At 44.3% G+C, this 14,625-nt stretch overlaps 1 protein-coding gene across 1 annotated transcript; it reads left to right on the forward strand.

The window, feature by feature from the left end:
• The first annotated feature begins 4,619 nt into the window (after nucleotides 1–4,619).
• On the forward strand, nucleotides 4,620–13,753 carry LOC118124381 (beta-1,3-N-acetylglucosaminyltransferase lunatic fringe). The gene is made up of 8 exons (XM_035182078.2): nucleotides 4,620–5,113; nucleotides 8,769–8,817; nucleotides 9,494–9,596; nucleotides 9,678–9,831; nucleotides 10,090–10,175; nucleotides 10,363–10,522; nucleotides 10,613–10,698; nucleotides 11,773–13,753. The coding sequence occupies exons 1-8, from the start codon at nucleotides 4,733–4,735 to the stop codon at nucleotides 11,870–11,872; spliced, it is 1,119 nt and encodes a 372-aa protein (XP_035037969.2). The 5' UTR covers nucleotides 4,620–4,732; the 3' UTR covers nucleotides 11,873–13,753.
• The last annotated feature ends 872 nt before the right edge of the window (nucleotides 13,754–14,625 follow it).

The raw sequence follows: 14,625 nt of genomic DNA on the forward strand, positions 1-14,625 counted from the left end.
TAGAGAGAACAGGGAACAAAAGCCAGAGACAGCTGAAGCCCTGTGTGATTGTTCTCTACCACAGATCTGTCTGGTTCTCATTGTCCGTCCGTGAGTTCAAAACCCCCTTTGTTTTCTGTTAAATGTTAAATTCACACAACACACAGACACACACACACACACAGACACACACAAAGAGAGATTGTGTTTCCATAATCGATAAAATGAGTGTCTGCTGTCTGTTTGGCTCAATCGGCCTTTTTCCGTGCTTGTGCAGTATTTAAAAAAAAAGTCAAATCCTAAAGGAAATCACCAAAAGTATTTATTTTAGTATAAAAGACTCAGAACGCCTTATTCAGCTGCCACATGCAACCTGAAAGATATTAGCAATACAAACGGTGGAAAGGATGAATCCACGTGATAGATGAAGGGAAACAGATTGAAGGGATCTCTTTAAGGAGAATATCTGGGTCTTTTCAGTTTGAAGACATCCAGTACTCATTTCATGCAAAGTCACAAAAGTCCAAAGTGCTGGAATGACAGACTGACATCCACAGTGTGGCCGACAGCGATCTGACATACTCCCCTGGCTGAAGTGCCTCCGGCGCTCTGAAGCCTCGGGCAGTTTCTCTGTTGCTACATAACGAACCAGAGGGTTTTGGATTTTGCTGCAGGAGCAGTTTCACGTACAAATCTGCTCTTTGACAGGTTTTTATCTTGATACTTCTCTGGGTCTTCATCGGAATCTATGATCGCTGCTGTCGACAGCTGCTGAGCTCCACCAAACAGGCGACAAAGACACCTTTCAAATCCACTCAAAGACATATTTCCACTGAAGTATTTCTTTACACACACACACACAGACACAGATGAATTGTTTCCTGATCCTCATGTTTTTTTTTTCTGAGAAGAGAAGCGCTTTAATCAATATCACATTGTGGAGCAGAATCCCCTGAAACCAAGACTGACGCCACGATAGCCACAGAGCTCCTCCTCTCTCCCCCCCCCCACTCTAACCCAATCACTCCCAGCCTCCCTCCTCTCCTCCTTCAGATGTGGTCCGGGTAAGAAACAGAAGGAGGAAAACATCCTTGTCGTTTGTTCTCCTTCCCACTCGTTATCACATAGCCCTGTTGTGTCTTGTTCTTTTCACAGGGATAACCACATTTACGCAGGAGTTGATCTTCAATTAATCTAACGGGGGGGAAAAGCAAGTGACTTTAAAAGATCAAGAATGTTGCTGTTTTTTTTCACATGTGCACAAGGAGTTTGCAGAGTGAGAGGAAACCGGGGGAAAAGTCCCGACTCGAGACGTGGAAAACTGTGACCTTGCACTTTGGATCCTGCAACATATTGACGAGATTAAACGAGACGAGGAACCGAGGAGAGAGGGGAAACAGAAAGAGGGAGATCGTAGGAGTCGAAATACGAAGACAGGCTGATTAAGCCGGGGGCCAGAGGGGATTTCTGCAGATGAAAGAAAGAAGGAGAGGGAGGAACAGTGTGAAGCTTGTTTCTGTTGCACATATCAAACACAAAGAGAAATGAGTCAGTCTCAGCTGTCAGTCATTTCAATTAAATAGAATTAAACTCAAATAAGAACTATTTTTCAGATGCACGTCCCATTCAATAACATGGAGGAGGCATGGTTTCTGACCTATTTTGCAGTCGGAGAGACACTAATTGCTTCGCTTCTGGGGAGCTGTCATGTCGTCAATCTTTAGAAACGGTCCACGGTTGTTCCTCTGACTTTTACTCTTAGCGCCACCATGAGGTGGACATTTGTGGTTTTGTGTGAAATGTCTCAACAACGATCAGAGGGAGAGCAACAAAATATTTCTACAGACGTGTGTTTGTGTTCTTTTCTGGATGAGTTGTTGTAACGTGAGTGAACCCTTGATTCAGATTTCTCGCCAGGTTGAACATATTCTAAACTCTTGGTGTTTCCGTCAGTAAACAGTTTACTTTACAAGCATCTGCATGTTAGTATAATTGTCTTCAACAAGAGTTTGTGTTTTTTTCGAAACATTTATTTCACATCTGACTTTTTGCTTCGCACAGATTCAGCAGAAGTGGCTCTGTGTTCGAAGACAAAACAGACGAACAGAAAGCAGCACATCTGCCCACCAGGGTTAAGAAAAGGTCTGAAGGGAAAACACTTACTTGCTGATTTCCATAAAACCTACATGCAAGTGCGTTAAACTGTTTCCATGAATCATACCTGAAACCAACAACCGATGATTCCACTGTGTGAGATATTGTACTGCTGTGAGTTCACAAGTGAAAACATAAACACGTTTCCCCTTCATTTGATCAAGATATGAGGCTACTTACGAATAAACATTGTCTAGTAACTAAGAAAAGTGTCAAAGATAGTTTCAGTGTTAAGTAGAAAAAAAACTTTCTGGAAACTTTCTCTTCCCTGTCAACATGACTGCATCGCATCATTTCTGCAGATTCCTCAGCTTCATCCTGCTGATCTCCTGCTCGACCACATCCCAAAGAAGTTCAACTGGGTTCAGATCTGAAACCAGTTGGAAGACACCATCGTGCTGGAAGTGATCATTAGACGACTGTGGCTGTACACACACAGCTGTGGTATTCAAATAGTGGTTTATTGCTATTAAGGTCCTGATATGCGCCAGGAAAAACATTTCCAACACCACCAGCAGCACCAGCAACAAAACAGGTTGGTTCCATAGATTGTATATGAAGTCGGCATGACGGCTCCCAAAGAAGAAGCCAAAATCATCTGTAGTATATTTCATAAACCCTGCATGTTAGCAGATGGGACATGGACCAGAACACGTCAAATGTTTTTTTCTCAAAGATGTTTTCTGTCGTTGTAGGTAGTTCTTATCACACCGATGCATGTTCCAGTGTGCACGTGTCTGATAAGTTTGGTTTTAATTCGTTATTTGATGCTGTTAAACACGGTGGAATGTCATGACTGACAGCTGAGACTGACTCGGGATTGGTCAAGAGCATGAATCTGCGAGACAGCTGGTTCTGAATCCAAATAACAGCCTAAACCACAGGATTTAGCTTCATTCCGGAACAAAGAGGAAGTGGAACAGTCTGTGCAGTTCCATGGGTCTGAACTCTCTGAGCCACACATCTGCAGCCTGAGCAGAAAATATGATTCATCAAACAATTCTCTGATTCCCAGTAGTTAAGCTTCCAGTTCTCTCCTGCTGTTGTGACCCATCCACCTGAACCCTTTACGTGCTCTTCATTCCGAGCTGATTTACTGCTCAGCACACTTGTACAGAGTTGTTATCTGAGTTTCTGTCGCCTTTCTGCCGACTCCCACAAGTTCCCCTCCGACCTCCCTCATCAACAGAGCTGCTGCTCACTGGAGGTTTTTCTCAGCATTCTGAGTGAAAACTCCAGAGGCTGATCAGCAGTTTCGGGAAACACTCAGCCGTCACACCACAGTGATGCATTTGATGTGAATCAGAGTTTCGAATTTGCATCTGCATGATTCTATGTCGCACTGCTGCCACATGATTGGCTACGACTGCTGATAGAGATCGTGAGATACATTTGAAAACTCTGGAAAAAGCTGATCAGGAAACTTGTCTCAGTGAATTGAAAGTTTTCTCGGTGTGCTATCTCAACTTATGCTGCTCTGTAGTCTTTAACATCTTTGTTAAACTTAATGACTCTTCCATTGGCCTGAATTAAATCATAGTCTTGTTGAGGTATTTGTGTATTTCCTCAAATGTAATACTAGACTGACTTTTGCTTGAGGGATGAACGCAGACATGCAGCACAGACAAACCGCACATTATTAGAGAGGAGACATTCCTCAGATGGTTGATGGATCTGGCAACCTGGCCGCTTGGCAAGACTGTCTCCTGTGTGTGTGTGTGTGTGTGTGTGTGTGTGTGTGTGTGTGTGTGTGTGTGTGTGTGTGTGTGTGTGTGTGTGTGTGTGTGTGTGTGTAGCTGGCAGCACTACACTCACTCCGATGTTACGGTCTTATTCAACATCTGTCCACTTGGAGAATGACCCAACATGTCTCCACACACAGGAACTCAGAGCCCGTTGCTTTCCAGGACGGAGATCAACTGCTCCAGTCTTTAACTCAAAACAGCTCCAATCATACTGATTATTCTGATACAGGAAAATCCTTGTACAGATGATAAATTAAAGGAAATATATGAGTAAATTACAGGAAAACTGGACACGGAACTACAATGTGCAGACGCTTCCAAGAGAGTTTTACTGTCATTATCTATAGCAACAAACCTGCAGCTATATAATAGTTTATGGAGAATAATTTAGGTTCTCAGACAACTTTCTTTTTCCCAAAACAATCATGTGTAGGTTTGTTCGGCCTTGGTGGAGGTCCACTGTTTATTATTTTCACCTGCAAGTAAAATATAACCACCCGGAAGAAGTTTAAATAGATCAAAACTGTTTCTCCAAACACCAACAAAGGTCATTTTCTTTAAGATATTAATACAAAGTTAAGATTCTGTATAAAGTTTGTTACACAACCACGTGGAGATTCCTCCTGTTTGACCCCGCCCACAAGGAGCGCTCAAACCGGCTATTGGTTGACCGCCGGGTGGTCCCGCCCACTGGAGGAGTTTAAAGAAAACAAAGTCACCGACTCGGCCGCAGAGAGTTTACCCGCAGGAGGAGAGAGGAGAGGCGGCCACGACCTGCGTCTGCACTGGGGTCATGTTGTGAGCTGGAGGAACTTCTTCATGGAGCTTTGAACTCTTCCTTCACCGTGTCCACAATGCGGACTCACACCGGCTCATCCAAGCCGCGCACCGGCCCCTCGGCGCCGGGTCCCCGCGCTGCCGCCGCCGCGGTCACCTGTCTGCTGGCGGCCGGGATGCTGGTCGTCGCTGTCGGGAACGTGAGCAGCGGAGAGCCGGGGGGTCCTCCGGCTGCTGCTGCTGCTGCGGAGAACGGGAGGGCTTTCTCTGCGTATTTCAGGAAACTGACCCGGGAGAGGAGAACGATAAGCGGGCCCCGGCGGAGGAGCGTGACCCCCGGGCCCGTGGAGCCTCTGACCCCCGCTGACCTCTTCATAGCGGTGAAGACAACCGGGAGGTATCACCGGCAGAGACTGGACCTGCTGCTGGAGACCTGGATCTCCACACACATGCAACAGGTGGGTCTGCACACCTGGAGATACACGATAAGATCTAGTCCCACAACAAAAACTAAGAAAGTTAGTTTAAATAAGAGAAAATCAATCTCAACTTAATAATAAATGAACAAAAACAAGATTCAAACAAGACATTTTGTAGCTGCATGATTTATTTAATGCTACAAACCAAATCAGCTTTAGTCTTTATTCATGTTATATGCAGAAATTAGGAAAATCAACAGGCTCTCAGATGATTTACTTGAGACGTTGTGTTAATGTGATTTATCAGCATCACATGAAGGGAAATGTGTCGCTAATCATCATTTATTAGACACTTTCCCCTCAGATCTCAGCAGCACATCGTCCGGCCTCATGCAAAGTGTTGTTCTGTGTCCTCCGCACAGGGGGAAGTAGCATCTTCTAAAAGTTGTAAACCCCCCTGTGAGGTGGCTGGCTCCTCCGGCTCTTTGATCAGCCGGGGAGTCGTAAAACAGAGGTAGAGGACTTTGTGATGCGTGAGAGGGAGATCTGAGGGCTGACAGGCCGACCACACTGCTGCTGCCTAATGCCTAGATGTAATGCACGACATGGGGCGTGAGGAGGAAAGACTCAAGAGGGATGAATGGACCCTGGATCTCCGTTAGATTGATTTGCTTCCAGACCACAAGTTATTCGTGGCTTGGCAACACGGTGCAGACTCGCTGCTCCAATGTCGAAAGCTTTGAACTGAGAGGAAGTTGGATTTCAAAGTGTTTTTGTGGTCTGTTCAAGAGGTAAAAGTAAAGTTGTGTCTTTCCATTTGCTGCAACTTTCCACATTTCATCTTTGACACCACTGGAGTTATTTTTAAAAATGTGAATTTCTTTGCAGATGATGTCATATTTCATACATCAGTCTTATCAAGGTGTCACAAGTTTTCAGGAAAGAGGGTGATGTCTTTTAAATATCGTTTTTTATCTGGGTTACAACCCAAAACACAAATAACATTAATGGTCCATCACAGATGACGATGAAACCAGACTGATCCCATTCAAAAAGATAAAAACTATGATTTTTGCTCTGGGAAAATACTGTTGCTGACTCATTTTCACAACTGATCATGTCGGATATTTCCCAGGTCAGGGATTAAAACATGCGTCATGGGATGCGGGATGAGTTATTACATGACTGCTGCAGTTGAAAGGGAGACGTTGGTGGAGTCACAGATAAATATTCGAGATCAAACGAGATGAAGAGACCGCTTGTTGGTCTGAGTCTCAGCGGAGAGCGAGTCACAGACGAAATCCGTTGCCGTGGAACACATGGCACCGTGGTGCACTGTGGTGAGCTGCACCCAGCGACTTCAAAGATCGTAACCCGACGCAGACGTGACCCTGGATCGTACGGCGGTCGCTCGGATTCCCACTTCGCCCTCAGAGTCAGAGGGACGAGTCCAAGTCGCATCTCACACAGTGTGCATGTGTGTGTGTGTATGAGAAATCAGCTGGTGTGTGTGTATGTGACACATTCCTGAATCTGCTCTCACGGTCAGGTGTGTGTAACTCTACCTGTTTCCCAGACACACCTCTATACTGTGAGACTGCTGAGTAATGGGAATACAACAGACACACACAAACACACACTTTCTCACAGTGCTACCTTCACAGACACTGGTGCCCTGGGAACTCAGCAGATTTCTCATGGGAAGTTGAAATGTGTCTGATCACAAGAGTAAAAACACACACACACTTACATCTAAGTACACACAAACACGCACACACACCACTTTCTCCTGCCTCAGTGGTCGTGGTTGTTGTTGCCGACCATTTCCTGTGTTGTAAAGCTTGATTCCTGCCCCCTGAAAACCACATTTTCCTCCTGTCCTCCCCTACCCCCACCCCCACCCCCAACTTAGCACACACACCACTATCACAGACACGCAGTCAAACACTCGTACAGCCGCAGTAGCCGAGCGTCTCGAGGGGCTTAAGAGGCTCAGCGTGGAAAAAAAAAAGACTGACAAAAACACACAGCTGGCTGGACTCTCTCTCTCTCTCTCTCTCTCTCTCTCTCTCTCTCTCTCTCTTTCTCTCTGTGTTTTCAGTCTCTCTCGACCACAGGCAGCGATCGTTCTGTGTTTGCACCAAAGATTTATTGTTGAGTTTGTGTTGCATGGAAAGCGAGGTGAAAAGTGGAATCTGTCTGACACTGGTCTGTTCGGTCACTGCAGATCATACTGGGAAGTTAGAGAGTGTTTGTTGTGTCTGGTTTGCAGGACGCTGGATTTGAAGTGGAACAAAGACTTTATTTTAAGGGTGTTTTTAAATTAGATGAACTCAGTAGTACATCGTTATAGAAGTAGTCCCCTTATGAAACCATCTTGGAATCCACTAGATTCTCATATTTATTTGGATCCACACCAAGTGATCAGCCCCCTAAACATGTCCTGTCTCGCACTGTTGAAGAAATTAATCGGGGTCTTTCTTGGCCCATGTCCCATCCTTCCACCAAGTTTCCTGGAAATCCATTCATAAGATTCTGAGTCGTCCTGCTGACAAACAAATGAAGTGGGGGGGGGAAAGTCATCTTCGTTGGAAGTAATTATAAAATCTTTTTTCTGGACAGACAGTAATTCGTCAAGTTAACGCTACAAAGGGTTTAATTCACAAACATCAGCAGGAGTTTCCCTGACGACGCTCCGCCTGACATGGACCGACCCAAGTCATCTGAAAAGGACACATCTAGATAACAACTCTTATATAATGGTAAAAATACTACAGTAGTAATCGTATCATATGAAGTATATGTAGAAAAAAAGCCATGAAATCTATTACAAACATTCATGTGCCCCCCCCCAGGAACAATTTGAATAGTTTTTTTGAACAAGTCCAGTAACTGGTTTGTGACTAAATACTTACATTGACACGACATCTCCATCAGCCTCGGGTCTAGTTTGAGTTATTTGAATATTTTATGCTAAACATCAGCATGTTGTCGTTTTTATTCCAAAGTTTAGCATTTAGCTCAAAGCACCACTGTGCCTGTGTGCATCTGCTAATAGCTGCTAACTGAGGCTTGATATTTTACAGTTAAACCATGAACTTTTAAATAAATAACCTCTAATAAAAAACACAAATACAACCAAATATAAGAAAATAAACAGTTTTATGTAAAGTGTACACATAAATTCCCCTGTTTTTGCATAGTTTGTTCTGTAAAATAGAAGTTTTCATATCTGCAAACATACAGATTTGTCTACAAAAGACACATTTTCCAGCCAACCAGTAAATCTGTTGAGCTCTGCTCTGCAGGCCATGTGCACCCAGTGTGTGTGTGTGTGTTTACATCCTGTGGAAAGCTACATGGCTTCCTGAGTGCGCAGCGACCCTCGACCTCCTCACTCATCACATTAATACTGTGCACACGCAGCCACAGGCCTGTGACCAGCTGCTCTGCTGCAGATACACCAGCGTGTTACCGTTGTCATGGCCTTCACCCAAAATCAGCACGGCCTGCCGCTGCCGTGCGGCAGGCCGAGAGAACGGGTGGAGCCTCACCTGAGATCATAAACACAGTCACCCATGAACAATGATGGTGGAGCAGCAGGAGCGTCTGTGTGATGGTGTTTGTGTTTCTCTGCTGCTTCGTGAAACGTGCCCAGAATAACATGAACCCTGCGTGTGTTGCTTTTCCACAGACGTACGTGTTTACTGACGGAGAGGACGAGGAGCTGAGGAAGAGAATGGGTCAGTGCGCACACACACACACACACACACACACACACACACACACACACACACACACACACACACACACACACACACACACACACACACACAGCAGATCTGCTGAGTATCAGCAGCAGTGTTATCTGCAGTGCGAGAGGCAGGAAAGCAGGACCCAGAACGCTGACTGAGCAATATTATGTTTCCATGCAGGAAGTCACTTTGGTTTAATCAACGGGGCTTTTCCCCGTCTTACTTATAGAAAAGCTTCACTTTCAATGAAGTATTATTCTCATTATCAGACACGTTGTACAGAAGAGTATTCGGGTCGTGCATAAGAAACTAAATGAGGGGAGGAATTTGTTTTTCTCTGCACGTCGAGAATAAAGTCAAATTTAATCAGAGGAGAAAATTATTTTAGCTTTTGAAGAAGTCGACGTCTATGTGAGCAGCCAGTGTTACATCTTTTCAGGCTTCAATCATTTCTTTGTGATTCATCTTCATGTTCAGAGATCTGTGCACACATTTACAGATTTATCTTCACATTTACAAATCTCAATACACACATAACACATTTACTGATTTCTGACTTTTTTGACTTCCTTTTCTAAATGTAAAATTAGAGAAATATACATTTTTATCTATTACATGTTTCTATAATGTCATGACTGGTTTTTCTCTTGTTACTGATCATCAGGTTCTCACCTGATCAACACCAACTGTTCAGCGGCCCACAGTCGTCAGGCTCTCTCCTGTAAAATGGCTCAGGAGTACGACACTTTTATTCACTCTGGAAAGAAGTAAGACACAATCCACACAGAAACCCACGTGCTTTATTACTCAAAGAGGGTTTCATTAACTCTGAGCGTCGCGTGTTGCAGGTGGTTCTGTCACGTCGACGACGATAACTACGTGGATGTCGGCTCCCTCCTGAAGCTCTTGTCGCAGTTCGGTCACACGGAGGACGTGTACATCGGCCGGCCGAGCCTGGAACGACCCATAGAGGCCACGGAGAAGCTCGGCACAGCTGAGATGGTAATTCAACGTGATTCTCCCTTTACCCACCCAGGCTGCTTCGTGCTGTACATTCAGAGAGAGCAGAGATCACATTCACAGCCCCTCGTCTTTTTGCATAATGGAAAATAAGCTACGTGTCTAGAAAACCTAAGTCGTGATTAAAGAAACATCAGCGAGCTCTTGAACCGTCCTTCACCGAGAGCACTGGTGCCAAAGCTAATGTAGAGATACACTTTAATTTATGGTGTGTGTGTGTGTGTGTGTGTGTGTTTGCAGAAGCAGGTGCGTTTCTGGTTCGCCACAGGGGGAGCAGGTTTCTGTCTGAGTCGTGGCCTCGCTCTCAAGATGAAACCCTGGGCAAGGTAAATACATTGCTTTTCAAATGCATAATCAAACTTCCTCTTTCTCTCCGCTGCTTAATGCTGGTGCCATGATTGTTACCGGTTCGAGGAAAATGTGATTTGCTCTTTGTTTTTGTATTGATTTTAAAATCAAATAGCCAGGATTAACAAAGTGCTGTAAATAAAGCTTATTATTATATTTTTGTAGTGATGGCACTTTCATGTCGACTGCCGAGCACATTCGCCTCCCAGACGACTGCACTGTTGGTTACATCGTGGAAGCGCTGCTCGGCGTGAGCCTCATCCGCTCAGCTTTGTTCCACTCCCACCTGGAGAACCTGGGACTGGTGTCAGACATACACAACCAGGTACACACACACACACACACACACGCGCGCGTTTATAATCTCTGCCTCTACAAACCATTTGAGTCATGTTGCATGTTGTTCTCTCGTCAGGTGACTCTCAGCTACGGCACAGTGGAAAACAACAGAAACACTGTGAATGTGAAAGGACCTTTTTCAGTTAGTGAAGACCCCACAAGGTAAAGTGTGTGTGTGTTTGTGTGTGTGTGTGTGTGTGTGTGTTCCTGTACTTCTGTCTTTGTGAGGACCAGTTTAGGCATAGACCCTATAGGAGGACATCTTTGGAAAGTGAGGACATTTTGACCGGTCCTCACTTTTTCCATGGGCTGTTTGAGGGTTAAGACTTGGTTTTAGATTTAGGTTTACTAATTTCAGAGACCCTATTGTGTTTTCATTCAACCACCAGTTGTGTAGTTTTGTTGCAAAGATTGAAACAGTTTTGTTTTTTTATTTGACATATTCACATTTCAGTTTCACAGTGACAGATTTCTGTTTGTTCTCCTGTCTGGTCTCCAGTTTTCATTTTTGACTCTTTGGCTCGGTCCAATGTTTGATGTTGATGATCACAGACCCCGAGGCCTCGGCTCTCTTTGAAAAGAGTCCGTCTGTGACGCTGAGTCAAACACAAAAGGTCGACTTCATTGTGAACAGTAGAACGACCATGAAACATCTCTGAGAGCGAATATGTTCCCGCTGACATTACAGGAAAACAAAACAATACAGAGGATAAAACACAAACCGATCTTATCCGAGGTCTTCCTGACATTAAGCAGACTTTTTTTTTTATTTGTCCCCCTTCTCTTCCCTTCTTTCTTTCGTGTGTCATTGTGTATTGAATTGTGATAATTTAGCTGATGGCAGCGTCCCCTGAGGGGGGAAGGTGGGCTGACGATAATGAAATGAGCTTCAGAGCTGTCGTGGATTGTTTCATGAAGAAAAAAAACATAAAATAACAAAGAGTTTGTTGTATTGTTTAATGTTTACAGTCGTACGGCTGCTCAGCAAAATGTGTGTCAGGAAAAGCTTTAGATTTAAAGCGTGTACGACACTTCTCCTTTATGTAAGCACTTCTGATTGTGTATGTTTTTACTACTATGACAGGTTTCCTGGCTTTGTTCATTGTGTGCATGTGTGTGAGTGTGTGCGCGCACGTGTGACTGTGTGCACGTCTAATTGTACTCCCCAGTTTTATTTTGAAATCCCCAGTATGCGGCTTCCAGGCATTGTGACCCTCATTTCCCTCTCTCTCTCAGGTTCAGGTCTGTCCATTGTCTGTTGTACCCAGACACTCCTTGGTGCCCCGGCCCCTGGCGACTCCCACAGCCGCCGTCCAGAGACGGAGGGATGGACTGACGGGGGGAGAAGAAGTAAAGTCTGGGAACAAAAAGATAAAGAGAAGAGAAGTCCCTCGGCTCCTCTGACTCCTGAAGAATCGCATGTCCCACAGAGTGCTGAATTAGTTTGACCCGTGGACTTCGACCCTGTGAATTGCGACCCGGTGTTTCCTGATTCTAAAGTGTTTATCCCCTGAACGATGCTCAGCTCCAGACGTGGATCTGAACCTGCCACCTCATCTTTCTCTCTAATCGCCACATTAGGCTTCAGTTCTTGTCTTTTCGGTCTCAGCTCTCGTTTGTCACCTTCAGCTGAACTCGACTCAGTTGTGCATTGAGCGTCAAGCTGATGTTATCATGTAATATTGAGGCCAAAGGCTCGTTCATGCTCAGCGTTGTATACGCAAACGGACGGAGTACCACAGGAAATCGAGAAATTTGAACAATACTGGAACTTTTCAGGAGAGACTTTAAGAGAGGACAGGCATCAGGGGTTAGGATGTTACTTCGATTATGCAAATTGCCAAACTGCTGCTTTTGCCACTTTCTTAATTTGATCATGTCCACAGCCACAATGTTTGTTGTTGTCAGAAACTCTCAACTCTGCACTGCCCTCTAGTGGAGGTATTGTTTCTATAAGCACAAATGGTTTTTCTTTTTAAATAGAAACTAAACAACCAAGATCTAACTGGATTCTGGAGCAGCAGACAAACTGATGGACGGAAATAATCCTCTCTGGAGTCGAGAGGAACGATATCATACCCGCTGGCCTCAATTTATTTTTTCCATCATGGCTCCTCTTTAAAGATCTGTTTAGCCTCACACCCCTGAACATTCCCAGCGTCCCCTCTCCGCCTCCTCAGCCGTAACAGATCGTTCTTTTGTGTCGATAAGATGGGATTCACTGGAGCGATCGAGCACAGAAGAAAGGATGAATCTTTCATCACTTCAGCATAATGGGGCAAAGGAAAACACATTCTGATGATTTTTCTAGGATCCAGACTCCTCCATGTGAAGTTTTATCTCCTCAGTATTATCTCTCTATGAATTATGTTATCACGACTGAGCACTTTGCTGTTTTAACTCTGCTGCTTGCAATTCATCATTTGATAAAAGGAACATTCCCAGGAACGGTTTGACATTCTCAGAAATGATGCTCATTCGCTTTCTTGCAAGACAATGAAGGTTGAAGATGAAGATGGACGACGTGTCTCCATCTCGTCCCACTGTACAAAAGTGCAGCTAAAGTATTTTGAGTACTTGTACTGGTGATGCTGGTAGTACGTGCTACGATATCGAGGTCCCTCAGATACACGCCCATCTCGAGTCAGTCTCAGCTGTCAATCATGACGTTTCACCGCATTTATATAACATTGAGACTTTGTTCTTGAAATCTCAGAAAGTCTTCTCCCCTCTCAGTGGCCCTCATTCTGCTTCATGTAAAGAAGATATAAGACGTTTATTAGTCAGATTCTTCTCATCTCACAGCAAGAAAGACAATTTGCATAATTAAAAAATGTCAAACTATTCCTTTAACAACTCTGTGTATTATCAAGGCCTCTCTTACGAACAATTCTTCAAAAAAAGATGGATTCCACCGTTCTTTATCCATTTGAACAGGTGGAGTCTGTTAATGTTGTTAAACTGCTTTTAAAGCTCGCAGCAGTGTGACGGATGTTTCCCCTCTGAGCTCCTTTAGAGAAATGACTCATGTTGGGTCGTCGTCTGTATTTCTGTGCCGTGAAAGCAACTGAATGAAGGTGATCAAGTGAAATTCTGTCCCTGGTGAAATGAATGTATACGATGAACTGTTGCTTGTGAAGCGTACACGCTCTCTCCAGTATCTGGACTGTCTGTGGACGTCACGACACAAGTTAATAAAACTGTTGATGGTCAAATACTTGAATGTTTAGTGTGTTTGTTCTGGTTTTTTTTAAACTTTTTAAGACCCTTTCCAGTATAAGCACTTATCAGGACCAGTGTCCATAATGGGGACCTGGTAAGAATGAGGCAAATTGTCATTTCTGAGTTCCTGGTTAAGGTTAGTTGTTTCTCAGGAGTATGGATAAAGTTTTGCTTAGGCAATGTCCTAACAAGGGTACCCATTCAAACTGTGTGTGCGCTGCCTGAACACTGGAGGATTGTAAACTGGGGTCATAAGGGACACAGCTTCAACCTTTCAACTCTGACCTTGTTTATGAGCTGCTGTGTGGGGACCCCCGTCCGTCCCTCCCTCCCTCCCATTCCCCTCTGAACCCATTACCCCACTAAATTCCACCAACAATCACACCCACCCACCAACACACTGAAACAACAGCAGCCCTCTTATCTGATGGAGCCATACACACGGTCCTGCAGAGATAAAGGCACAATCAAAAGATTAGCAGACTGCATACCACCGTCTGTGTGTGTGTGTGTCTGACATTTATTCTGAGGTCGTACCAGCTGCAGCTCAGTGGACAGTGACACCTGCTGGCTGCATGTTTTAATGCGACAAGTGAAAGCTATAATCAAAGATATACTCGGTTCTCTGCTGGTGAAGCTGCTTGTTTCATGTGTGTGTCACAGATTAATGCTTTAAATAGAGAGAAAGTAACTCCACAAGCAGCCATTTCAGGAATATTTGATGTTTGTGAATTATGCTGTAACACCTTCCCACAGACGAGGACATTTGAATGGGTTCCTATCCTGCTTTTGTCTTTATTAAATGTAATTTGAAACACCAAGATGAGATTAGATCAAAACAAAACCTGAAGTTGTTAAACTTATTAT

This window comes from Hippoglossus stenolepis, chromosome 2, assembly GCF_022539355.2.
Source record: "Hippoglossus stenolepis isolate QCI-W04-F060 chromosome 2, HSTE1.2, whole genome shotgun sequence".
In the NCBI taxonomy this organism is placed as follows: Eukaryota; Metazoa; Chordata; class Actinopteri; order Pleuronectiformes; family Pleuronectidae; genus Hippoglossus; species Hippoglossus stenolepis.

What these genes read in the sequence shown, in the direction of transcription:
- LOC118124381 (XM_035182078.2), top strand. Translation starts at nt 4,733, where the DNA reads ATGCGGACTCACACCGGCTCATCCAAGCCGCGCACCGGCCCCTCGGCG. An exon ending in AGCTCGGCACAGCTGAGATG is followed by an intron (nt 9,832 to 10,089) that starts GTAATTCAACGT and finishes GTGTGTTTGCAG; the next exon opens with AAGCAGGTGCGTTTCTGGTT. An exon ending in TGTCAGACATACACAACCAG is followed by an intron (nt 10,523 to 10,612) that starts GTACACACACAC and finishes TTCTCTCGTCAG; the next exon opens with GTGACTCTCAGCTACGGCAC.